At 42.6% G+C, this 25082-nt stretch overlaps 1 protein-coding gene across 7 annotated transcripts in view; it reads left to right on the top strand.

Annotated features, from left to right (window-relative positions):
- MTUS1 (microtubule associated scaffold protein 1) overlaps positions 1-21540 on the top strand; it is a 113420-nt gene extending 91880 nt beyond the window's left edge. For 6 of the 7 annotated variants that reach the window (XM_050710249.1, XM_035558487.2, XM_050710247.1 and 3 more), the window contains 8 exons: positions 5912-5978; positions 13661-13875; positions 14388-14493; positions 15532-15605; positions 15711-15806; positions 18764-18880; positions 19887-19984; positions 20851-21540. In XM_050710249.1, coding sequence (XP_050566206.1) covers positions 5912-5978; positions 13661-13875; positions 14388-14493; positions 15532-15605; positions 15711-15806; positions 18764-18880; positions 19887-19984; positions 20851-21067 — 990 coding nt within the window. In that variant the 3' untranslated portion in view covers positions 21068-21540. Of the gene's footprint in view, positions 1-5068; positions 5309-5911; positions 5979-13660; positions 13876-14387; positions 14494-15531; positions 15606-15710; positions 15807-18763; positions 18881-19886; positions 19985-20850 lie in introns of those variants that run through there. The other variant, XM_035558737.2, reaches the window with a different exon arrangement.
- The last annotated feature ends 3542 nt before the right edge of the window (positions 21541-25082 follow it).

Below are 25082 nucleotides of genomic sequence, written 5' to 3'. Positions count from 1 at the left end.
GAAAATAACATCTTTGCTTCTTGTTTCCCTCTTTTTGTACTGCATTTTCAGATGAAATTCTAAACAGCCTTAAAACCAGAAGGACTTAGAACAAATACTGTAATGTTTTGCTCAAGCATCATAGGATCTCTTATCCTAACCTTTAAAAATTTTGATAAAGGTAATTATAATTCTATAGATGTGAGAACTCAAGTTATGGCATTGCAATTTGTCAAGCTGTATCATATCTGTTCAGGACTTTGACTTTGTCACATGCTCAGATGAGATGAATTGAGGCAAATTTGGGAAAATACTGAAAAATTAAACAGTTGCTCAAGTAGGGTGAACTTGCTTATGAGATGAGAATTTTCACAGGGAAGAAGAGAGTCATTCTGTGTGACGTAAAGTTAATATTACAGTTCAGAAATCTTATAGAGTAGAAAATGGGCTGTAAGGTTAAATAGCCCATCTTACTACTACGTCTGGACCTAACTTTGTAAAGCTATTGCATACAGGTGGCCATTTTTCAAAATGGGAAGAGAGAGCTCTCATATGAGCATAAGATCCTGTCTAATGATTGTACAAGTGTAGAGCCCACAAGTTCAAGATCCATATTAAATATTAAGTGACTCACAGGAATCCTGTTTGGCTGGTTCTCTGCTTTAGTGTTTCACATACTAAACATTGGGGAACAAACATTTGATGCTTCATAAATGAGAGAAGTCAAATATTGGAAGTTACAGGGAGTCTCTCTCAGCTAATCGCAGAAGAGTTGTAGTCTGAGACTTAACTGGGTTCTGTTTGAAGTAATAAGTCAAGGGCGGGTGAAAATTGATTGCTTATTTTGTCTGATAAGAAGGCAGCACACGAACAGTGTCAAGAGTAATTTGGAAATAATCATTTCACTGTAGGTTGGTTGATTTGAGATTATTAATTGCATTTTCACTTTACTGCAGTAATAGTCTGGTCCTCCATTCAAAAATATACCTGGAGAAGGGGGTTAAAGGCTGTGTGTTGTGATACCTGGCTAACTTTAGCTTGCTTTTGCCTCTGAGTACTGTGAAAGAGACGATATTTCAATGTTTAAGTGGGTTGAGGATGGGTGAGTTTAAAAAAAAAAAAAAAAAAAAAGACAATTTCTAAAATTGCTGACTTCTAATTAGAAGACTTGCTTAAAGGACAAAGAAGGAACAGGAACTGGTAGAGGTAGTCTGACATAAGGACCAAAGTAATCAATGCAAATGTAATATTGCAGAGCGGATATGAATGGCCCTTTTGTTACCCCTGCGTAACTACCTCCGAGCTATAGCTGATGCCACGTGGGTGACTGGAGTTTATACAAAGACATGACTCAGCTTCCACGTTAAGGCCAGTGATCATACTCATCTTTTCACTCATGTTGTAGAATTGCTTACAAATAACCTTTGGGTATCTTAAAATAAATAATATTTCTCTCTGAATTTGGTATAGGAGTAAGTGCTTATGGTTTGACACTAAACAGCTTTCAAAATCAGGCTTTCTTTTCCCAGAATAAAATCAATTTGACCCTATATATGACAGTGAAACACAGTTAAGTGCTTCCTTTCTTTGCTGCACTAATGAATTTCTGTCTTAGACTCTGGACAAATTTTATTTAGTCTGTTCTAATAAATGTGTTTCAAAAACTAATGTTTTTATATATGGAACTTTGTCCTCCTCTCACGTGTGTTGACTCCTGAAATGACTTGTTTAGGAAGTGTATCAGTGATAAAGCTAGAAGGCTGATCTGCAGCCTTGCCGATCAGAGCTCTTTCCACCTTGCGGTTCTGCCTGTAACAGGCATAACTGCTGCTGACTCAAAGCCTCCTGCGCTTTTGCTGCCATGGGGTGCTTTGTAATGGCATCGTCTGAGCCTTTCTCCCCCTTCTGTTGGCAGGGACCACTCCGTATCTCCTCCTTAAGAGGAGAACACCCCAGTATAGGCAGGATATGTTTGTGTCACAGAAAAAGTCCCACACCACGACCTGATTTCCTGAAATATTTCAGGACCTAGAAGTCACTTGTGACTGTTCCATGGGAAATGTGTGGTACTTCGCAGAGTTCAGTTGGAGCTACGTGCAATACTTGTTCCAAACCTGGTAGAAAATATGTGGGAATTTGCAGTACAAGGCTTCTCATGAGAACAATTTTGAAGAAGGTTTGAAAACAGTAACCCGGGAATGAAAAAATGAGTAGTGGGGTTTTGTACATGGCAGTTGCTTGAAATTTGCTGAGAAGTTGGGAATGCTGCAGAAATCCTGGAGGAGGAGATGTGTTGCATGGGGTAGACCAGGCAAATGGAGGTTTATTGTACGGATGTTGGTCCCACATAGCTGCTTGACTTCTAAACAAAACAAAAAAGCATTTTGGTACATAAATGTAAACTTTTCAGTAGTGGCTCTTGTGAATTTTTCTTTCTTTAGGACAACTCCATAAGAGCATGCGTTTTGTTTTCAAAAGGGAGTGTGGTTGAAGATGTAAACTGCGATGTTTAATTTAGTGATTAGTTACTGCTGGATGGGTGGCATTAACTTATCGGGTAAGTGTACCCAAAACCTGTTTTCTGCCGTAGTTTGCTATTTTGTGCTGGATGGCTGTTGATTGAGGGCTTTTGTGTTCTTAATGTGGCAGGGGCCCTTGCAAAAGGAAAATAGGGCTCTTCAGCTGGGCATGGCCAACCTGTGGCTCTCGAAGCCTTGACTGGCAAGCAGAGGCCAGAGCTCCACGCCGGGGCCATGTCAGCTGGGCAGCCACAGGGGTGGGCTGAGAAACCTACAACCAGGGGTCTGGCTACTCGCTCCTCCTCGCTAGGAAACACAGCAGCAGCAGGAGTTGACAGTTTGCCTGCTCCCAGATTTGGGGTCCGCAAAAGGAGCCATGCGGCGTCTTTGGGGAACACCGGCCGCTTGGGAAATGCTTGTAGCTCAGCTCTTGGGGATACCTTGTGGCTCTCGCAGCTGAATATTCGGCTTAGGTACGTGGCCAGGAAGGTTGGCTGCTGGAATGCTCGCTGTTAAAATACCTTTTGTGTTCATTGTGGAATGTGGATGTTTGTGGAGCTTCCTGCTTTTAAGGCAGAGGGATGGCAACTCTTGAGCCATTTATGCGTCCTCACTGTCGTCCTTCTCCTAAGGTGACACCGGGCTGGTTTGTTCACCGGGCTGGTCTGTTGGAATTTAGAGCTGCAGCAAAACCAGCTGGTTGCCAGGAAAAAGCACTCTTGAGCCGGTAACTGCACTGTGTAACTGCCAGTAACAAAAGCATGAATAAGACATCTCGTAATTTATTCCATTCCTGACTTGTCATTTTTGTCATTTTGAAACTGTCACGGTCTCCAACCCCCTACCTCGTACCTTTTTTTCCCTGCTATTATGTTTCTCTCCAGATGTAGCAGAGCATACCTCGCCTTCCCAGGTGTCCTTGCTATTGGGCACACATCCCCCTGGAGTTTCTTGAGAAATCCTCAAAAACTGTGAAGGATTTTTTTTTAACTGTTTAATCTCTCACGTAACAGGAAATGTCCAGGTCTCCTGCTTTATGCTGAACATTGTTTTGCAGCATCTTACAGGAGAGGTGCACTCGAATGGTACCGCCTGTGGCAAAGCTTTTGTCCCCAAGCTCTGTTCTCATGTCTTCCTGCTGCTTCCACGTTTGTGGTAGCATAAATGCTTTTGCTAAAGCTAGCCTGGCTTTCTTGCACAGCTGTAACAGATTCTTTTGAAATAAGAAAAACAGGTACCCAGCCATCCTCTATCATCTTGCCATAAGCTCATAAATTTTGCCAGAAACAGCTTTAAATTGTTATAAAGACCCTCCTTGAGTCTGTGACAGCTAACCAAGGATTGTGCTGCTGGATAAATCTGGCAATAATAAAATTATCTGGAGAAATGAGCAAGGCCAAAACTGCTTGATCCTGCCTCGTGGAGCTGTTCTTTCAATTTCTGGTATCGATTTTCACCTAGAATCCTGTGAAGTATGAGCTAGAAGGTAGCTTGATGCTGATAAAAGTACCGGCATAACTGCCTTTGAATGAAATATTGAAGATGGCGCTTCCTGGATTATATGAATTGTCTTTGGTATTTTACAAGATGGCTGGCGGTCCTGATGGGAAGCCTTTCCTGAATGTTTTCTTTCATGGGGGTCATGATGCACATCTGCGTGGATTTCTTGCTTTGGGAAACCACGAGTGGGTGCGTTGAAGGCTGAGGGCCTATGGATCAACAGCACCAGTAAAAAGCAAAATGGTATGAGAGCAGCGGGAAGCAAGAAGCTCCCAAATAAAAAGTCAGGAGAGCAGTGTCTCCTATTTTACTTTGAGGTTTTGGCTTCTGGTTGGTCAGTCAGTTAATTTGATGTGGAAAGGACACAGAGATCAGAATAGTTTTAATTAAAACCAGACGCAAGCCGTTCTGCGGGCCATGAGGCAGGCCTTTGGGAAGCACCAGCCAGAACGGCGGCCTTTCCGAGGGACCTGCCCTGCCATGCAGCCACCAGCCCGAGGGGGAGGCAGGTCGTGATATTTCACTGCCCCAAGCGGGCTGTGGGAGATCAGGTCAGGGATGATTTTTTGGGTGAGAATTAGAAACAGGGATGAGTATGTGACCCAAGAAGTGGGGAGAGGAACCCCCTCAGAGGCTCCCTGTGGCGTGCGCCCTCCTGGAAGCCCACAGAGGCAGGTGGAGCAGGGCTTGGGATCGCCGGGCTTTCTGTGCGGGGTGACTTTGGCCCCCGGGGCTTTCTGTGTGGGGTGACTTTGGCCCCCGGGGCTTTCTGTGTGGGGTGACTTTGGCCCCCAGGCTTTTCGTGCGGGGTGGCAGGGCTCTGCCCGGGTTTTCACCCCGCGGAGGCAGCCACCCGGCTGCAGCACGGTGGTGACAGCGCCAGCTCCGTCTCAGAGCCACGGCGGTGGCACTCGTGCGGCTGCGAGGGGCGCTGCCGCCTCGGGGCGCCCGTGCCCCTGCCTGCCCGAGCCCCGGCGGCTCGGGGCCGGGGCGGGTTTATTTTCTTCTTCTTTCCTTTTTTTTTTTTTTTTTTTTTTTTTTTTCCCCTCCCGGTGTTCCCTAGCGGAAGCACAAAGCCAGCGGCCCCGGGCCTCCCGCTCCTCTCCTCCGCGCTTTAAAGCCCGAAAAGCGGCGGCGCCCGGCTCCGCCACCCCCCCGGACCTCTCCCCCCTACCTCCCGCGGGCGGGCACCGATCGCAGCCCGGGGCTCGGGGGGAGCCGGGTGCCGGCAGCGGGAGGCAGGCGCTGCCCGAGGGATGGGCTGCTCCGGCAGCAGGCTCTGCACCTACCCGCCGTGCGCCGCAGCCAGGGTAACGCCGCCGGGCTCGCCTGGATCGGGCGGGGATTCGGGGTGCGGGGTTTGGGGGTTTTTGGGGTGATTTTTTTTTTTTGGTAGTGATGCTGGGGAGCGGGGCGCGGCGAGGGGAGGAAGGAGCTGGCAAGGGGAGAGAAGAGGGGGGCTCCTGTGCTCCTCTCCTGGCTCTCGGGGGGTGCGGGGCGATGGCCACCCCGTAACGCACCCCACAAGGTGCCCTGCCCGCCTCGGGCACTCCTGCGCCCTTGTCAGCCATCGGCTGCCTTGTGCCCAGGGCTCCCGGCGCTCCACCCATCATAAAGTGTGCGACCGAGTGCTGCGGAGCAGGATTCAGATTGCCGTGGTATCCTGGAATAATAATAATAATAAAAAACAACCAACAGAGCTATTATTTCGTTTTAGAGTACAACTTCCTTAACGACAGGAGAACATCTGTGTTTGGTAACGGTGGGGCTGTTATCCTTACATGATTCATGCCTTGGCTTCTTGCTCCTGCCGCTTGTTTTGCTGCAGAGCACATATAAGTTGATTATTGGAAGGTGCCCTGTCCAGATCGCTAGTAACCAGTGTTTGGGTTTGTTTGTTTTTTCTCCTACAGAGGGAGGAAGCACTGAAACAACACAAAGAGTTATCTCAGGAGCTAGTTAACCTTCGAGGAGAACTGGGTAAGAATTTATTTATCTTATTAATCTCAATGAAAGCAGAAATGGGGCAGACCGGATCTCTGCAAAGACAGATGCCATGGCTTTGTAATGGCAGGCATTTAATTCCCTGGCTGAATCCTGCTCAGATGCTGCATCTCTGCGTTCGGAGCCTCAGCAGCATGGCCCCAGGTTCACTGAATCCCTGGCACCGAGCTGCCTGTGCCTGGGGAGCCTCCTCACGAAACACGCATCTGACGACCAAAGAATTCACTTTCAGAAAATGGCGGGGGGATGTCTGGCAACGTGCACACTGTCTGAGCCCCAACTCTTGAGGTCTGCAGCAAAAATCCATAAACCTGTGAAATATGCTGCACAAAATTCGCATTTTGCTTTAGTGACTTGTAGGTGAATGAGTGGGGAATTAATAGAAGGCAATGGTGTCGGGCTAATGAGATTACATCTTTGAACTCATCCTAGCGGTCAGCTATAATATGAAATTGAGCTGTAATGTGCAAGGGCTGCTTTTGCCAACTTTGAAGCTTGATTTAACTGCGTTAATGGCAACTTCTTGTAACTTGTTCAAACTCAAAGCAGGATCATCTTGTGGAGTGCAAAAAGTCATTGAATTAAACTGAGGGTGCTTGAAAATGAAACTAGAGTTTTTATAAAAAGTCCACTTCTGTCAGGATGGAGCCCCTTTAAATAGAAAAAAAAAAAACCCTTCTAAAAGCAGAAGTGAAGAGTGCAGTGGTTTCAGATACATCACTTATTACTGGGGAGTCAAAGTGTTTATTTTCACATACTTTGGAAGCTGAGTGTTGTCTCAACCAAACTGGAGTGTAGGTCTTGTTCCATGCAGGTGGTGCACTTAGTGTTCAGATCTATTTATTAGTGCTGATTAATAGGGCGGGCAACTCCTGTGACTAATTAGAGTTGAAAGCTTGATGGGGAGGAAGGGGTTACCCCCAGCTGAACCAGCAGAGCACAGCTTCTCCTTGTCACTGTTACTGGTGTCCAGTTGAGAGCTTATTGCAAAATGCAGCTTTCTGGGAGCTTTACTTGGTGTTGTGTGAAATTGCAGTCTGTGAGCGGGGGGCAGCACAAGCAGCGAGAGCCTTGCAGCCTGGGTAGATGCAAGAGAGTACCAAAGGTACCAAACGCACCACAGAAACATGTCAAGCTTTCTTTCCTGAAAGTTCAACACTAGAAAGCTGGGGCTTTTCTAGAGCTTAGTGCTCAGTGACCTCTCCCATGCTGCAATCTTTAACCTTTCTGCTGACGAAGTGTCTGGATTGCACTGCAGGAGCTGCTTTTGAAAGAGCCTTGGGTCCTTCTGGCCTCGTGTCCTTGTGCCAATGCCTGCCTGGAGCCTGTTGAAGGCTGGGGGCTTCCAAGCAGCCTGGCTGGAGGAGCTGCTGCTGCAAGGGAAGGGTTGTGAGGCGGGCAGAGGGCTGTGTCCCTCAGCAGCCAGCACTGTGTCACCCCACGGTGACAAAAGTAGAACTCGAGTCATAGTGAGGAAACTTCTTGGGTGAACCACAGAGTTGTGTTGTGAATATAACATGGATTTATATATATGGATTTATGGATTTATGAATTTATATATGGATTTATTTATAACATGGATTTATATACGCACACCTGCTAATCAGCTCTCTTTCCCCTGTTAAATGGGTAGAGCTAAATTTAAGATTCCCATAGGTTGTTTTGAGGTAAGGATTGAGAACTTTGGGTTCATAGCATCATTTAGGCACAGGCTGGTTAGACAGTTAAGTTCAGTTTCAGTCGTCTTTTGGCTGTATGGACACACTGCCTCACGCAGGCTCAGGCTGACGTGTTTTTAAGGCATGTTGTTCCGCAGTTTGGGAACGAGCGGTCTAGGAAGAGGAACCAGGTGTGTCCAGCTTGGCATAGTCTGTGCACTGGATGTTGCCAAATTTGAGAGGAGCATGAAATCTGCAGCGTGCACCTTGCAGGTTTGAGTCCTCAGTTTCTGCCTTTGAAGTTTAATTGCATATGCTCCCAAGCTCCTTTGTTTACCTTGCAAAACCAAATTGGCTTGCTATCAAACTGTCCATTTTGCTAGATTATGCTGCAATCCCCTTTCTACCCAAATACGTTCCTGTTTAACGACTGCGTGTAAACATTTCGGGGTGGGGGGCTGGTTTAGATATGCATTGCAGTCCCAGGCTCTCACTTTGACAGCCACCGTGTCACCAAGCCGTGTGCGGAGGACACATACCAGACGCTGTCTGCTTTCTGCTTTCAGTAGCTGGAAACGCGTGTGAGGATTAGCGGTGGTGATGTATTTGGGGACAGGCTTTTCCAAGGAGGTCAGTTTCATCATCAGCCGTGGCTTTCCTTAAAACCTCCAGCCACAAAGACTGAACTTGGTGGTTTGAATGTAAACACCTTGGTCCTTGGATCCTAGAGCAGATATGAATGCTGTTTGCCGCCTGGTGTCTCTCCTTATTAAGATACAGGGTGATGTATAAATAATTTCTAGTTACCTGTTTAATTACGTAAGTAGAAATCATAAGAGTTGCGTTTCCTCAGAGGTACGAAACTACTCCCCAACATTAATTGTGCTTCCAATTGTTTTGGAGTCGCTTTGAAGCCCTGCTGGACATGATCCAGGCCAGTGCTGCTATGCACCAGCTGCTGCAGAGCTGACTCAGCCGACGTGTTGGCCCTTCGAAAACTGCAATGCAGGAGCATTTGTCAGTGGGCAGGAGGGACCTGCCTGCACCCCCGACAGCCAGACATATAACCCCTTTGTACTGTGATTGGTAAACAGTACTTTCTTCAGAAATCCCTTTCTGCTCTTTTTTTTATCATTATTAATAAATGACCTTTAAAGAGTCCTTTGGAGGTTGGGATGAAAAGGCTGTTGTTTTTTACTAACAGATGGAGTGGATATGATTTGGTTGTCAGGTTATGGTAATTCTTGAAAATAGTTAACAGCAGCTAGACATTTCCATCAGCTATTTGGGAGGGGGGAAACTATCTTTCCATGCTTTTCCCTGCCTGCTGATACTCTAGCATTTGCAGTATTGTAGGATAGGAACTTTCTTCCTGGCAGACACCTGAGTGTTTCATATATGTATTCAACCAAACCCACTTAAACGTAGCTCAAAGCGTGCTTTTGGTTTACCTGGCTCATTTCAGCTTGCCCAAGAACAAGACTGTGGCACACGGCTTAACGCCACGTGTTGTTAGTCTTGTGACAGAAGTAACGCCGAGAGAAACTTGGTCATAAACGGAAAGCGTGCTTGGGTAGAAGGATTTCCAATATTGAGAGTCTGCCAGAAATGTGACCTAATTATTGGGTAATAACAACAACAAAAAATCTGTAGGGAAGGAAATGAGCTTGTGTTTCTGCAGTAGACTCACTGGTCAATGGAAGGTATTCATAAATATTCCTACGTGAAAGATGAAGTTAGAGCAATAAAACGTTATGTGGTGTGGCATAACAAACACCATGCTAAATACTTGATGCTTTCTGGCAATTACTGGCTTTCACATCCCCCATACCTATTAAAATGCTGCCAGTTTACTGTGCTAGTGACCTCTGTTTTGAAATGTCAGACAGTCTAATGGGTTTTCATTTCATAAATCATAACTAGGCCAGTGAGTGACTTAGACAACTTTACGAAGATAACTTTTGCTTCAAAGTAATTCAATTTAGGATTCCAAAACAACGTTATGTTTTCTCTTCTCTGAGCTACGGCGGCTTTTAGGGGAGAGTAAGCTGAGAAATGTTTTTATGTAAGCATTTGAGCCATAAGGACTGGATTGGTTTAGTTACAATGAATTGTTATATAATTAGAGTAAAACCAAACTAAATTTAGAAAGGAGGAGATATTACACATTTGTAAGGGCTTATCCCTTGTTATCCCTTGGCTGCTTTTCCTGGGAACGTGCAGTACACTTCTTGGGGTTTCTACAAAACAGGGCAACTTTTGGAGCCCTCTCCTTGACCTGGGGCTATGGTTCGTGCCGTTGGGAGCTGTCGCGGTTTGTGCTCTCGGAGGGAGCTGCCGGTGCCTGGTTCTCCACGCCTCTGTTTCTAGGTGGTGGCTGATGTTGCTGGCACACAGAAAGCTTTGCAGTCAAATTTGTGAGATGGAAGCGGCCGCTGTTAACAGCTACGTATGGATGTTAATTTTACATGTCGAAAACATTTCTGATATGAAGACATGCTGTTACCAAATGTCAGGAGCTTCCTGTGATTGCTGGGGGTAGTGGTTCCACCCAAAAGAACCAGGCTCTTCATGGGTAATAAACAGGTGTTGAGCATTAAAACATGGATTAATCTTGCTCTGTGTTGTAATAATACAGAGGGAGACTGTCCCAGGCTGACTGGGACAACCAAGTGGGGAAAAATATTAACAGATTTTCTATTTCAATAATGAAGCAGATCTTGCTTCTGGCTGCCAAGTCCACCATTCTGTATATTCTATAAGCAGCCTGAAAGCTTAAAACTATTTAGTGTTAGAGATGTAGTGTAGTGTTAGAGCAAACTTAATGGGTGGATGGATAGTGCACCATTTCATCTGATTTTTCTTCCAAATGCCATTTGACCATTTGTCTCCTGTTGTTCCTTCAGCTCAAAGTCTGTGGTCTTCTTAATGAGTGGCATAATAAAGATGTGGAGTTGTGGAGGGAAGTGCTTCAAGGAGGCAGAGGAAGCACAACAGCCCTGTACAAAAGCTCCCAAGCATGCACTTCAGCTGTCTCTGAAGTGGGAAAGAAGCTGAAATAGAGATTTTTATGCACTACTGGAAGAGCACACGTTCCAGTTGCAGATTTTGCTTCCTAATCAAGCATGAGTTCTATGAGAAAACTCTTGAGTAGTCATCAACCTTGGTTAGTCAGGAGTTTTTCAGCGTTCCCCTGTTGTGGATGAGTAGCCAGACCAAGGGATTAGCTGCAGTTTTTGTGGCTTGTCCCTTTCTTAAAACAAGGCAATGTCATTAATTATATTATATGCATATAATTAATTATATTATTCAGCATGGGGATGGATAGGCTGTGAAAAATACTTGCTGCTGACACTTGAATTCTGAGTGTGGGGACAAACCATTTGGTGTACAGGACTTCGCATAGTTTGAAATAAATTCTTCAGTCGGAGTTTTTGCTGAAACATCGCACGCGCAATTTCTTGCACCACCATGATACTGGGAGCTCGCTTCTTGTGTGGTGGTCCTGCTCCTTGCTTGGACGGCAAGGATTCGGGTCAGAGGAGCACTCTGTGAGGACACAGAGCAGCCTCCAGCTTTGTGGAGGCCAGACATCGCCTTCAAGGTAATGCGACGTTCAGCTGCCAGTGCAAGTTTTAAAAGTTAGCTTTTGTTTGCCCTCGTAACATCCGTCTTCTCGTAAATCTGAATTGCAAACTGGCTGAGCGAGAACTGCTGTGGCTACTCTCTTTGACAAAGGCGTGGTTTGCTCTTGGACTTTTTTCTGAGATGTTTTGCATCATCTGAAGTTCTGTACGCTAACATTTAAAGACAAGACAAGGCCAGGCAGCAAATTCTTTTTAGCTCAAATGTAGAGGCAAATGGATGGCTCTGCCCTTACAAATAAGAATTGGATGACTGCTGCTTCCCCCGTTGGTTTTAGAGGAAGTGGCTCACTTGAAGCATTTTGCTACAATTATTTCAAATGAGGCACGTGAGCTGTTGGCTGCCTCTCGACTATACTCCTGTTGCTCTGCGGTAAATGGTCAGATCAATTCTGCACGGAGCTGGTTGTATAATGCCTCCATTTGGCTCTCTGCCTGTTTCTTTGCATTATATAACTATGTCCCCTGTCTATCATGTTTCCTTTTCCCCCAAATGCAAAGCATACACATTCCATAACTATACTGCTGTGACTGATAGAAGTGCAAATGCTTTTTTTTTTTTTTTTTTTTTCCCCCCCAAAGGAATCATAACAGTAGTTCATGGAAGGAATTAAGATGGGAAGATAAAAATCTTACGTGGTGGTGGTCTAGAAAGCTGTGAAATCGGCTTCAGTTGCAGAGAATGCTGCGGTGGGTTTCTATTCGGCCTTTAGTTGCATCACTGCCAGTCACAGGATGAACAGCCTGGCTTGAAACTGTCCTGATCAGCAGGCCTTTCAAACAGAACTAGCACAAAGCTAAGCCTGCTCTTTATTAAAAAACAAGCCCCAAACCAACAACAACAAAAACCAAAAGCCCCACCACCACCAACAACAAAAAACCACCACTAATTCACATAGATATATGCACAAACTGGTTTCCACGCAGTACAGCCCACTGTTACACTTCCTTGTTCAAGCGATGTTCGGGGTGATTGCAGTAGGGCCAAGACTTCATTACCTTCTCCTTAGACAAGAGTGCCAGTATCATTCGTTTACTCTCTCGCTCTTGATGAGCAAAGTGGGGGGATCTGACACGTGTCTAACCTCAGGCACTCTACTTGCGAAGACTGCTTGCTCCCATGACTGCTGAGGCCACGACTAGTCCAGGAGTCAGTCCTTGAAGATACTGTAATTCACATATCTTAAGGCTCAAACAAAGCTATGATAAGAATTTCCTGCAATGCCTCTACAAAAAATATGGATCTTCCAATGCTTTTATAGGGAGTTTCTATTTGTACTGTTAGGGCAGTGTGCCAAGCTGCTGTAAAGTGTGTGTACGCATGGCTTGCCCTGTATTTCATTCAAGATCACGTTAACATTCGAGTTGATTTTTTTCTCTTAAGTAGACGCTCATCTGACTGATCTATATATATAAAACCAAAGCAGTGAGGTCTGCATAGAAGCAGTGTTGCTGAAGGTCAGTGACCATGCCCTTCTGTTAGGGGTTCTGTTCCACTTTGCTTCCAGCCTTTGGCTGCATAAGGTGCTTGCTCCAATTGTATTAGAAGGAGAAAATGGTTCTTCCTGTTCCAGCCCTTCTGGGTGGAGGTGTGAATGCTAAATTTCACACTCAGAAGTACAAGTTACTAGTTTCTATTTCGCCTTTTAATCAGCTGTGTAACCACAGAGACAAACCGAGGCAGTCTTCTCAGCTTACCTGTATTAATACAGGTGTGAGGAGAGCGGCCCAGTGTTTTGGTGTTTGATTTCTGAAGCTACTCTGTATCTTGTATTTAAATATCTCAGGTCTGTGCATGTTACCAAGTGTGTTTCAGACTGGTGGTTCTGTGCCACGCTGTGTAGGGCAGTCCGTGGCAGGCTGCAGTGCCCCTCTGCTGCATATCTGAGCGTGATCAGCGTGCTGAATGGGTGGACTTCAGGATACTAATGCTTTTAATCTCAGCTAAGTGGCTTATATATCAAAAAGTGAAGCACTCTGAAAAATACGCTCCCGAAATGGGATCAAATTAGGTGAAGTAGCAAATCCAATTAATTTTTTTTTATTAGAGCACTCCAGTATCTCTAGTGAGGCATTCATTCTTCTACATCATGACAAGCTGTCACAGCTGTGCTTTCTGCGTGGGCTCCTGATTTAACTAGATTCAATTAATTCTCAACACACAGAACGGTGTATTTGGTATTTTGCAAAGGTCTTTTCACGTGTCCTTGGAGGTGGCACTCGTCTCACGGACAAATGATATTTGTATAACCCTATTGCTGTGCTGTGTTCCCCATCTTTAATGTCTGTAATGAGAGACTGTGAAATTAGCATTGAACTTGATCGGGTAACTTCTTTTTTCTTCTGACATCCTCAGTAACCACTTCTGCAGCTTGTGAGAAATTGGAGAGAGACAGGAATGAACTGCAGGTTGCTTATGAAGGATTTCTGCAGAAATTAAATGAGCAACATCACAGTGATTTAGCTGAACTGGAGGAGAGGCTTAAACAGTTTTATACTGCAGAATGTGAGAAGCTCCAAAGTATCTGCATCGAAGAAGCTGAGAAGTACAAAGCGCAACTCCAGGAGCAGGTCTGTGACATTTAAGTAGGAATATTCTCTAGTAATTGTTTTATGCTACAAATGAGTCTTCAGGGAATCCCAATTTTAGCTGTTTTTGAAGGTGTTTTGTCTAGTGTGAAACTCCACTTCACTGCAATTAAAAAAATGTTACTGCACTAAGCTGTCCAGATCGTAAGCTTGTGTTTAAACACGTTAGAAATTGGTAGTGTGCTGCAAGCTTCAATTACTTCTGGAGCTCTACTGGCTGTTTGAGGCAGCTTGAGCTTTAAGCTTTATAAAACCCCACCTGGCTCGTGAATTTGCTTTGCAGCAACTCCATGTGTGTGATGTGCACGCATCCTCCTGTTGGTATCAGTGAACTGTAAGGTTTTGTTCTCATCTATTAAGTGTTGTATGTGGCTTAGCTTCTCCTGTGACTATATGTTAAGTAGACATGCATGGCCTAAAGCCACTGGAACAATACTTTAAGCAAGGGTTAAGTTCACACACTAAGGGGAAAAAATCATCTTGTCATATTGCAGGTGGACAATTTAAATATCACACATGAAAACTTTAAGCTGGAACTTGAAAACAGCCACTCAGAAAAAGTAGAGGAACTGAAAAAGGAATACGAATCCTCTTTTTCGGGCAAGTATTTTGTGTTCAAGTACCTATGTTATAGCGCTGCTAGTTACGGACAAAAATCCTTAAACACATCAAACCTGAATAAGGATGTTTCGTTGTTCTTGCTGGTCAGCTGTCTTTACAAATGCTGGTTGAATTCCTCCTTTTCCTACTGAACAAGTCCCATTTTACACACAGACATAACCACAATCCCATTATAGTTGAAGGAAACTTTCAAAACCGCTCATGAGCGGAGATGACTTTTTCTTTCAGTAAAAGATGTGTCTAAGGTGCAGTCTGCCCTCAAAATGTCAAGGTAATGAGTAATTGCTCTCCCCCCCACCCTCCCCATTTCTGTAAGGAGCACCTCAAAATTGAAATGAAGGATAAATAGGGTGGTGTAGTCCCCAGATTGACATGGGAACATTTCTCAACTTGAGAAATATTACACGATGTTTTCAGGATACTGGGCAAAGGTTGTTTTTCAAGGAGGGGGGGGGTTAAGTGTGCTGTTTTAAATAGTATTGCATCTAATTGATTTAAGAGGTGGTGATTTCCATCCTCCCTCCAACTCCACTTGGCAACCACATTTCCAGTGATCCTTTCACCTCCTTAAAATTGGTGACACTTCCTCTGCAGTTGAAGAGCTAGCTCTTCTGGGTGATATTTCCAGAGTAGGAAAGGAAATCTTTTTCTAGAAGTTCCTGGAAGACACAGTTTTTTTGTTGTTGTTCCGTTTCCCTTTAGAAACTCAGTTTTCGTCAGATGTGGATCTTGTGTTCAATTCATCCTTCTGTTGCGTGTAGATGAACGCTTTCAAACTTGACTCATCAGCTACTGAAATGTGTATGCCAGGGGACAACCAGCAAATCTGAAGCAGCAATAAATAAGTCTGATGCTTTGTACAGGCTTTGGAGCAGTTTGTGATAAATGAGCTTTCCATGTTGTCACTGACTCTGCATCTGTGCATTACCTGTTTTGGCTTTTTGTGCTTTTCCTTTCCAAAAAGAGTTTTCATTTTGCATGCGGTATTAAAAATCTGCAAAAAATAATTTGTTGCAGAGCTCAAGAATGCCCATGAATCTGAAAGGAAGTCGCTTGAAGATTCCTTTAAAGAGAAGCAGGAATTGCTAGAGGTATGTTAAAGGCTTGCGTCATTGCAACAGTCTAAAACTTTAAAAAGGCATTTTGGGGATGAGCAGTGAATTTTTGGCCTAACTACACCCATCTTTTCATTTCAGAAAAAAATTGATGAATTAAAATGTGAAAACGAATCTCTGAGCGAGAAGCTGAAATTAGAAGAGCAAAAACAAATAGCCAAAGAAAAAGCCAATCTTGTAAGTCCAGATCTTCAAAAGTAAAGCAGGCAGGGGCAGATCTCGTAAGCCTGGGTTTATTTTATTGCATAATAATGAAAGGTGTGCAATCAAATCTGATAGAGCTCTGATACTTACTAATATTTTATTTAAATGGATCGCCTACCAGAAATTTTTCTCAAGAGCTACAGTATTGTTTATTAACCTTACCATTATAAATATATAAATCTGTTGAATGTGTAAGTTACTGTCTAAGTTAAAGACCTCACTGTATGCCAAAGGTGTATCATAGGTTGCTTCTAGTGAGTCGATAAATGTTCTGCCAGTACCATGATCAGGGCGTGGGCTGTCTTGTGCCACTACAACAAACCTCTCTTCATGTACTTGAGTTTTTAATGAATTTGATTCATACTTGTTGCTGATGTACCTTTTAGATAAACTTTTGTTCTGTCTTGCTTTTCCTCTGAAGGCTGCTGTCATCTGTGATGCTCCTGGGATTAGAAATGTGCTCTGAGAGGAGCCTTTCAAGCACTGGGGATGGCTAGATACAAACATGCTTATCTTTCCAGTGTGACCTATAGTACTGCTACAGTATTACATGAAGAGAAATTCTATGCTTTAAAAAGTATTTAGGATGCGTTGTTATTGGCACTTCCCAGATTTTGTCAGTTTTGCTACTTTAAATGGGCAGTCTGCATTGGTTTCCTGGAAAGCAGGTCATGTGCAAGTGTAATTGGTCTGTGTTTGACATGATGGGATAGTGTTAATTACAGGGGGGTTGGCCGTAGCTGATTTGTATGCTTCAGCTACTTAATTTGAGAATTGTCTTCCAGCACACTCCCTGTTTTAAGACTTGGTCAAATACTCAAGTCAGAAATTGAAATAGAGGGATAGTTACGTACTTGGAAAGAGGATAGTGAGATGAGAGCAGAAGGTAAGAAAAGTGGGATGGAGGAAGAGCTGATCAGTCAGAGGAGAGCAGAGCAGAACCCCAGTAACGTGACCTCTGTCCAGCTACAGGGAGCCCTTCAGATGGAAAACGATCTGTTGGGCATTCACAGAGCTCTGGGAGAGGAAAAAGCCAGAAAAAGACATCTGCTTTGTGTGTAAAAAGTGCAGACTTACCTAGGAGAAGCTGCTCTAATTTTCACTGAAATTTAATTTATTTTTTTCCTCTCTTGCTATTTATCCTAGTGGCAGGGTAGAGCTGCAGCCAGAAGAATCTGCAATCAGTGTTGCTGTGAGTGGGAGAGGTGATAGCAAACAGAACATGTTACGTTGCACACTGCACTTAGCAGTTTGAACTGTATCCCACAGCTATGCTCAGATGTTCTTTCAGTTTAGAGCACTAGTCGAGTGCCTTTACGCAGCTGCAAATACGCATTGCATCCTGGCAGCGTAAGGCACTTCAGAAGCTTGAGGCTTCTGTACAGAGATAAGGATTTGACACAGTGTATTGCTCTGTAGTAAGCACACATGCTGCACTGCCAGAAATCCCATTAGTCCTTTGAAGATAGAGGTATTTCCAATATTATGTAAATAGCATCAACTTGATATTCCTATCTTTTTTGCTAGAATCTTCTCAGGGCCTTTAGTCTTGTTATCTGGCTTTGTGTTGTACTATGAGTAGCTGATGTGGTGGCTGAGATGTAACTTTAAAGATGTTTTAACGCAGAAAGAAAGGGCAGAAAGGAAAAATAAAATGAACAGACAGCAAAATGCACTTAAAATTTTCAGGTTAGTTTTTCTCCGTAGCTTGTAGGTTCCATTTAAAGCCATAAAAGAGAGGAATTAAGTTGAAATTGTCTGCCTCTCTCTGAGACAGTACTGCGTACCCTCACACTGACCTATGTTCAAAAGTAGAAATTGAACAAGAATCACAAATGTCACAGTCCTTGAAAGCAGGCAGCAGAATGGAAGACACAGACAATTGGGCCTTTGTGTTACCTGCTAAATGTGCTGGCTCTGTACCTTACAGCCCCCGCTCTGTGGACTGCGTCCCCCAGAACTGCAAGCATCTCCCTCTGAGTCTTAAGTTTTTTGATGTGGCAACGAAGCTGTTACTCAACGTGGTACATCAGTCTTTTACCAAAATGTGCTAAAAGAACTTTTGTTTGCTTTAAAGATAAACTTAGTTATACAATACACTTAATCACTGATTAACCTCTGTTTGTTTTCTACTCATAGTACCTGGAAAGGGACTGAGACTTGTTCTGTTTCTGTATTTTTGCTTGTGACTTTGCCTTTGAAACGTTAAGAATGTTTTACTCTGCAGTGTTGGAATGGCTCCTTACTTTGGAAAGGACATCCATGAAGAAAACAGACCCTGCTCTGCCCCCCCCCCCCAAAAAAAAAAATCCAAGTGCTGGCTTGCTGTATTGTAGATAAGTCATAGATGTAAAGCAGCGTAATACACAGTAACGTAACAGTAATAATGTAAAAGAAAAAATGATTAATTTCTTCTTACGAGCTAGCTACTTTCAGGTACAGAACAGTGAAAGTCAGCTACAGCCAAGTTCATAGCTGTATAAACTGTGTGTGCTTTTTGAACTACTTCAGCACCTGAAAACTCTTCGAATGTTTATGCTAATTACCTCTTGGGATGGGTTGTGAGTAATACGAAATAAATTTTGGAACTCCTAGCCTTAGAGGGAGCCTTTCGGCACTCCTGCAAAACAAGTTTGGCTGTGACAGCTTTAGTGGTTTCCCTTGACTCACAAGGATTTTTCACATGTGTACAAAACGTATTTTCTGAACACCTGCTAGGAAAAACTGTAACTGCCACTGTAAAATGAGGACAAACCAAATCAGATTAAAAAGCAGTACTGGATCTTTTTCTCGTTCAAACCTGTCCGACTTGATTTCACTTAGAAATTACAGCTGTCATTACAATTTCTGTTTTCTTGCTCTGTCTAAATAGAGAAATAGATTGTTCATGAAATTCAGGGTAATAAGGAAACTTTGTGGAAATCTTTCAGAAAAACCCGCAGATTATGTATCTGGAACAGGAGCTGGAAAGTTTGAAAGCAGTGCTGGAGATCAAGAATGAGAAACTCCATCAGCAGGATATAAAGCTAATGAAGATGGAAAAACTGGTGAGTTTCCCTTGGGGTCTGCCAGTTTTGGACCGTGCTTCTGAGTTACGTTCTGGTAATGATTTCAGGCTGGTCAGACTCGCACGCAAAGATCAATTTTTGTGTTTGTTTAAAAGGAAACATGCGATAATAATGTGAGACACACCGCAGGTACAATTCCATTTCTATTGGGCTGTAAAGAGGGGGAAGGAATTACCAGATGCTCCAAGTAGCCCTTCCACCTCTTAAGACAACTACTGGGTTGTATAAACTCTAATTTGTGGCAGGACAGGGTCCTTATCCTGGGCGGAGCCTTTGAACACTTGTAATATTTCCTTAGGCAAGATGTTAATGAGGAAGTATAGAGAGAGGTTTGGGTACAAGGGAATATGTTCATGCCAGTTTTTCAGTGGTGCACAGCATTGTGTGCTGCCTAGTACCACTGATCTCCAATTACCAGAAAATTACTTGTAAAGCTTCATCTCTTCTGACAGAAGTTTGCCACAGCAGCGAAGCCCTTGGAACATAAACCAGTTATTAAATGGCTGTTTTCCTTAACTTTTGGTAACATCCTGCAGCAACGAAGTGAAATCAGAAATAACAGGGAGAGTTGTTTATGTAGGGGAGCTCTTTGATTCATCACTCTAGCACGTTATTTCTAGACAGCCTTCAGTCTGCAACAGCCTATAAAACTGCTGCCTCTCACTGGTGGAAGTTACTAGAATCTGCTCGTCGAGCAGCATATACCTTAGCCAGTTCCTCTTTATTGGCATCTAATCAGCACAAGTGGCAAAATGCCAGCGTTACGCAAGAGTAAGGTAAGTAGGCCTACGTGGCTACTACAGAATATTCAGCCGCGATAGCTGGTCAGTGTCGCATTGCTCTGCGGTCACTCTATCTGCTTTTGTGCCTCTTGCAACAAAGTCTGCAACCTTCAGACTAGGAATGTCTGCTGTATGATAGTTAAGTCGGTAACTTGAATATATGCACACGGCTTTTAGTTTAAACTATGACCTTTTGTTCTAAGGTGGAAAACAACACCATCCTAATGGATAAATTAAAGAAGGTTCAGCAAGAAAATGAAGAATTAAAAGCTCGGATGGACAAACACATGGAGCTTTCAAGGTGAAAAAGATCTCGGAGTTTTAGATGTTCTTATTAACCTGGGGAAGGTGTTCCTATGAAAAGAAAGAGAAATCTGTACAAATATTAGTGACCTTTTTTTTGTAGTTGTCTGTAGAAGAACACACTCCTCCCTTCCCTGCTTCTATCTTTACAGATGAGCTTTCTTATGTAGAAAACCAAGCAGAAATAGACTGTAAGGAAGTAAAGGCTCACCCTTCAGTTCTCCAAAGCAATGTTTCAGGGAGAAAAAGCAACTCAGAAATGTCATCTTACAATAGATTGTTATAGGTCCTTCAAGTACTACTGGCTTGTAAGCTAAACCTGACTTTAGTTGTAACTATTTCAGTTGAGTGATTTGTGCCCAATTCTGATCAGTGGAAAGACCAGTGCATTTTAGTTAGCAATGACAGCAACATTTAACTTGGATAAAATGTGTCTGAGGTTCTCCGAACTTCAGCTGTTACTTTAATGGATGAGAAAACCCTTTTAGTTTGAAGGAAACTACAGAAATTCAGCTTCTTTGTAGAGCTGAGCCTGAAACAGGACCCAAAGGCTCCAGTAGGGCTGTTTAAAAGTATTGGTCGCTGTAAGTAAGATAAGTCTCACTTCTCAGGTGCTTTTCTTGGCCATCTTCACTGGCCTTTAGGAGTGCTTCTTATTGGAACTTTCTCCTGCTTTTTGCAAGCTACAAGTCTAAATCCAGCAAGGTTGTAAACATGCTCAATCCTTCTTTAATTCTCACTTTAAGGAAGTAATTTACTTGTAATCAAAGCAAGATTTTATGCAAGCTCAAACTGTCCTTTAACAATTAATACTGTAACCTCCAACTTCGGTTACGTTCTCTGATGTAAATTTGTCTTTTGCAGGCAACTTTCTACCGAGCAAGCTGTTTTACAGGAATCACTAGAGAAAGAATCGAAAGTAAACAAACGTCTGTCAATGGAAAATGAAGAACTTCTATGGAAGTTGCACAACGGTGACCTATGCAGCCCAAGGAAACTGTCTCCTAGTTCTCCATCCGTGCCTCTTCAGTCCCCACGAAATTCTGGTAACTTCTCTAGTCCTACAGTATCACCAAGATGACATCTCTGAGAGAAAGGGGATTGCATTTCATTTGTGATCTGCAGAACTGATCCTAACTTTAATCACAGGAGCGAAAGCTATATTAGCTGAGTATGACGACTAAACATAACTGGAAACTTTGGTGCAAAAATGACGATAAGAAACTGAGAATATGGGAGTAAGACGCTCACGTTGCTTCTCCCCAAAAGACTTGTTTATGACCTCTATGGACATCGTTGCACAAAGCACTTACAGAGCAAGGAAAGACTTGTTCATTGCCTTTTCACCTAACTATAAGAAAAAGCTCAGGGGCTTAGAGATAACGATCACAACCTTTATAATATGTTCCTTATCACAGACACTTTTTTTTAAAGGCTGTGTGTGTGCATGTGTGCGTGCGTGCTGTGGATGGAATGGATGTAACACACTGTGCGTGTGTCTAATGCTGCCTTCTTTGCTGTGTATGTAATAAAGGATAAAAGCTGAAGACTATATACATTGACATGTACTTCCTTAATAATGGTGTCAGTATGCATGCTTTTAGCAAAGAGTACCCGCACACAGAAACGAGGAGAAACTGCCACTAGTACTGTAGATCAGTTTCCTCTATCTTTCTGGCTTCAGTTCAGTACAAGAATGGTGTGAAAAGCGTTGTCAATTGTCTCATTAGCGTGTTGGCCCCCTGTATATGCTATTCTGAATGAACTTTTAAAAACAAATTGAATTGCAGCCATATTATGGGTGGATTCTTGGTCTAATATCCATGCACAGCTCCATCAATTATGAGGAGACTTCTTTTTTTGCAGGTTACAGTGGATTTTGGCTTTCAAGTCAACAGGGTCATAATCCGAATTAGAACCAGGGTATCCCCAAAGGTCATAAGTTCTTAGTACAGTTGCCCAGACCTATCATCTTACCTGAGGAAAAGGAATCACTTATTTTCCTCAAAACAGCATGTCCATTGCTGAGGAAAAACAAGATTTGAAAGCCAAAGAAAAAAATGCAATAATTGTTGTTAGGTGCATGCTTAACTCGGTTCTCAAGAAGAATCTTAGGTTATCTGTGAACTTCAATGTATCTGGTGACGTTTGCTTTTCAAGCTATAGCGTTTGTATTAACTTTCCCCAGGGTTGGCTAAATTTCCCTGTGGAAGAAGGGGAAGGTGGTAGCTGTGGATAGTTATCTTGCTAATTCTGCCGTATCTTCCCTTTTAGACTGCAGGATTATCGAGTGTTTTGCCAGTTCCTTTGGCAAAAGATCCTGTACGAGAGATTCTGTAGAGTAGGTGAAAAAATTGTCCTGCCTGCTGAAACTGGAGGCTGAGGGTGTCAGCATTTCTGGAAATGTTGTATGCTGAGCTTCAGCTTAAACGAGGTAATCACGTAGCTTTGCTACTCCCTTGGTCAGACCTGTTTTAAGATCTCTGCAGTGTATCTACTAAACACAGGTTCCACTTCAAATTAGTATTACAAAACTCTCTGTGCTTACAGTAACCTGGGTTTTACAGTGCCACTTCCAGAACCATTGTAATACTTGTTTTAGCTAATGCTATTAACTAGCTCTATGGTTAACTGTTACGGTAAATCACATCTAAGTTTCCCTGTGTTTTCCAGTAGCTTGAGAACAGGAATCAAGGGGAGGGGAAGAGTGTAGGGAACTGAACTGGAGAACCACTTCAAACCATGTTACCCAAGACTTGAAAAATCTTGGCTAGTAATGACAAACACAAAAACAAGACTTAACAGTGCTCACACACTAAGTAAACATGTAATGAACTTGTGGCTGACTATTACTTAATTTTACATGATGTGCAAATTAAGGGTGCCATTTTTATGGAACATTATGCTCTCTTAACCCTCTTTAAAGCACTGTACATGCCACTGTTAGTGGTGTCAGCACTTAAACTGTTTTCTAGGGGTTTCAAATTTAACTATGAAAATCCTCTGTGGGCTAAAATTTGGCTTAAAGTATAGCTTGGAACATTCTTATTTGCTATGGTCAAAGAAATTTGATTATATGTATTTGAGCCGAATGCTTAAAAAATAAATTTTTGTACTGATTGAAGGCTTTTTTTTCTCTGCTTGTATTAGTCAAATGATCTTTAATCTAAGAAGGAACATTCTTCTAAATACTTAACATTTCTTAGCACCTGTTCAGTACAGCAGAACAGCAATAATGAAGCTTCACTGCACAAATTATTAATGTTCACCTAACCCTTAGAAAATTTTAACTATGCTCTGCCACTCTGATGTGAGCAGAAATTATACAGAGCTTGCTTATGATTATTAGTTATTCAGTTTGACGTGGCTGGTTCAAAAAAAAAAAAGAGAATGTAGATAACATCACAGAATTATGCAATAATAAAATACTTGAGTATGTTTGGCTTAATCTACGGAGCCAACGTGAATATACCTGGTAAAGGCATCCTAAAGCATTCCTCTTACAAAAATACTCACTTTATTCAGGATTTATTCAGGATTCTGTAAGAAAAGCCACACAGTTTAGCGATCTAACAAGTCAAGTCACAAAAACAGATGTCTAGCACTGTTAAGAACTTTATCTTAGCTGGGATGTCAGAGCCTCAGGTAAAACATTCAAGAAGCATACATTCAGATGCTTGATGATGAGATACAGTACGCCCCTTCATGTAGTGGAGAAGGGGAAAGCTTTTCCAGCCTACCAGTACAGAGCAGTAAGTACGGCATAGTAAGTAATACAAAACTGTAGAGGGCAACTCTAGGGGTAAGTTAACAATACAGCTTGCAAGTAGAACTTTTAATGCTGTTAAGAAGAAACAAGTAATTCTTGTATATCAAAATCAGACCATGTAAGTACCTGCTTACAGTTTGTTGGTCAGAAAGAACTAAATATTCTGTTCATTTCACTATTTACCTCCATTTAACTGAGTATTAATATTTCAAGCTTCAATTTTAATACTATATGTTAGCAAAGGCTTTATTTGGGTCCAGTAACTTTTACATATTTGTTTTCTTTAGCACCGTTTTCTTTCATAAAAAGCTAGAAACCTGCTTACTTAATGCATTCTAAAGGTCTAGTGCTATCTGAGCAATTATACAAGTGTTTTTCTTCAGCTACTCCACCTTAACTATCTCTAATGATAAGTTTCATAGGAAGTCACAATGACACTTGTAACTGTACCAAATAGTCTGTTGTCATTCAAACTATCCATCACATGTTTCATGCCTCTGCAATACTTTTCTCTAAAGGTGTGTGTTTTTTGAGTTACACCATACTTGCAGTAAAACTTGAGTTGAATCATTTCCTTATGCTAATTGAAGACTGGTTTCTCATGACAAACACTGCGGATACTTGCATGTAACCTGGTATCAGGCAATTCGTGCGGGAAATTCCTTCTAGACAGCAAGTAACCACTGCTCTTCAAAACTGCAGTTGCCTGACAACAAGGAAATAACTTAGGGCTGCGCTGGAATTTTTTTTTTTTTTTAAAAAGTCATCAGAAAGTTGAAATAATAATTGAACCCTTAAGATTAAGAAAAATACCAGCAGTATATTGCTGCTGCTTTGCTTTAGCAGAGCAATGACTAGGGTAGGGAAATAGAAATAGCAATAGTGGCAGGTTTAGGCATATGATGTTGACAGATCACTTAAGATTTCATTTCCCAGGCGTCATTCTTTTGCCTTGTGTCACTATTCATTCACATGGAAATGTGCATTTGCATCAAGGCAGAAAGAATCAGGCCTGCCCATGAGGCTTTGTGGGAAATATGAGCTATGTTAAAATACATGGTAAAATAAAGACTTTTTCTCATAATTTCTGATGATGAGAATTATTTTAACGTTTGCAGTGAAGAAGAAAACCCAAGTTCTTCCTTAAAGGTGCTGCTTCTGTAGTTACCATCAGGTCTGAGACCTGTATATGGTCAGTACGTGTAACTATTAAACCTGAGGGACACTACTTGTGCAATTATGCAGCAATGGATTTACTTAATCGTTTTCTTTCCTGCCAAACTGTCACCAAGAAAATGATGCTACCACATGAAGCAACATAGTATTG

This window comes from Cygnus atratus, chromosome 4 (assembly GCF_013377495.2).
Source record: "Cygnus atratus isolate AKBS03 ecotype Queensland, Australia chromosome 4, CAtr_DNAZoo_HiC_assembly, whole genome shotgun sequence".
In the NCBI taxonomy this organism is placed as follows: Eukaryota; Metazoa; Chordata; class Aves; order Anseriformes; family Anatidae; genus Cygnus; species Cygnus atratus.
The sequence above is the reverse complement of the archived record's forward strand: the minus strand, read 5'-3'. Positions and strand labels throughout refer to the sequence as shown.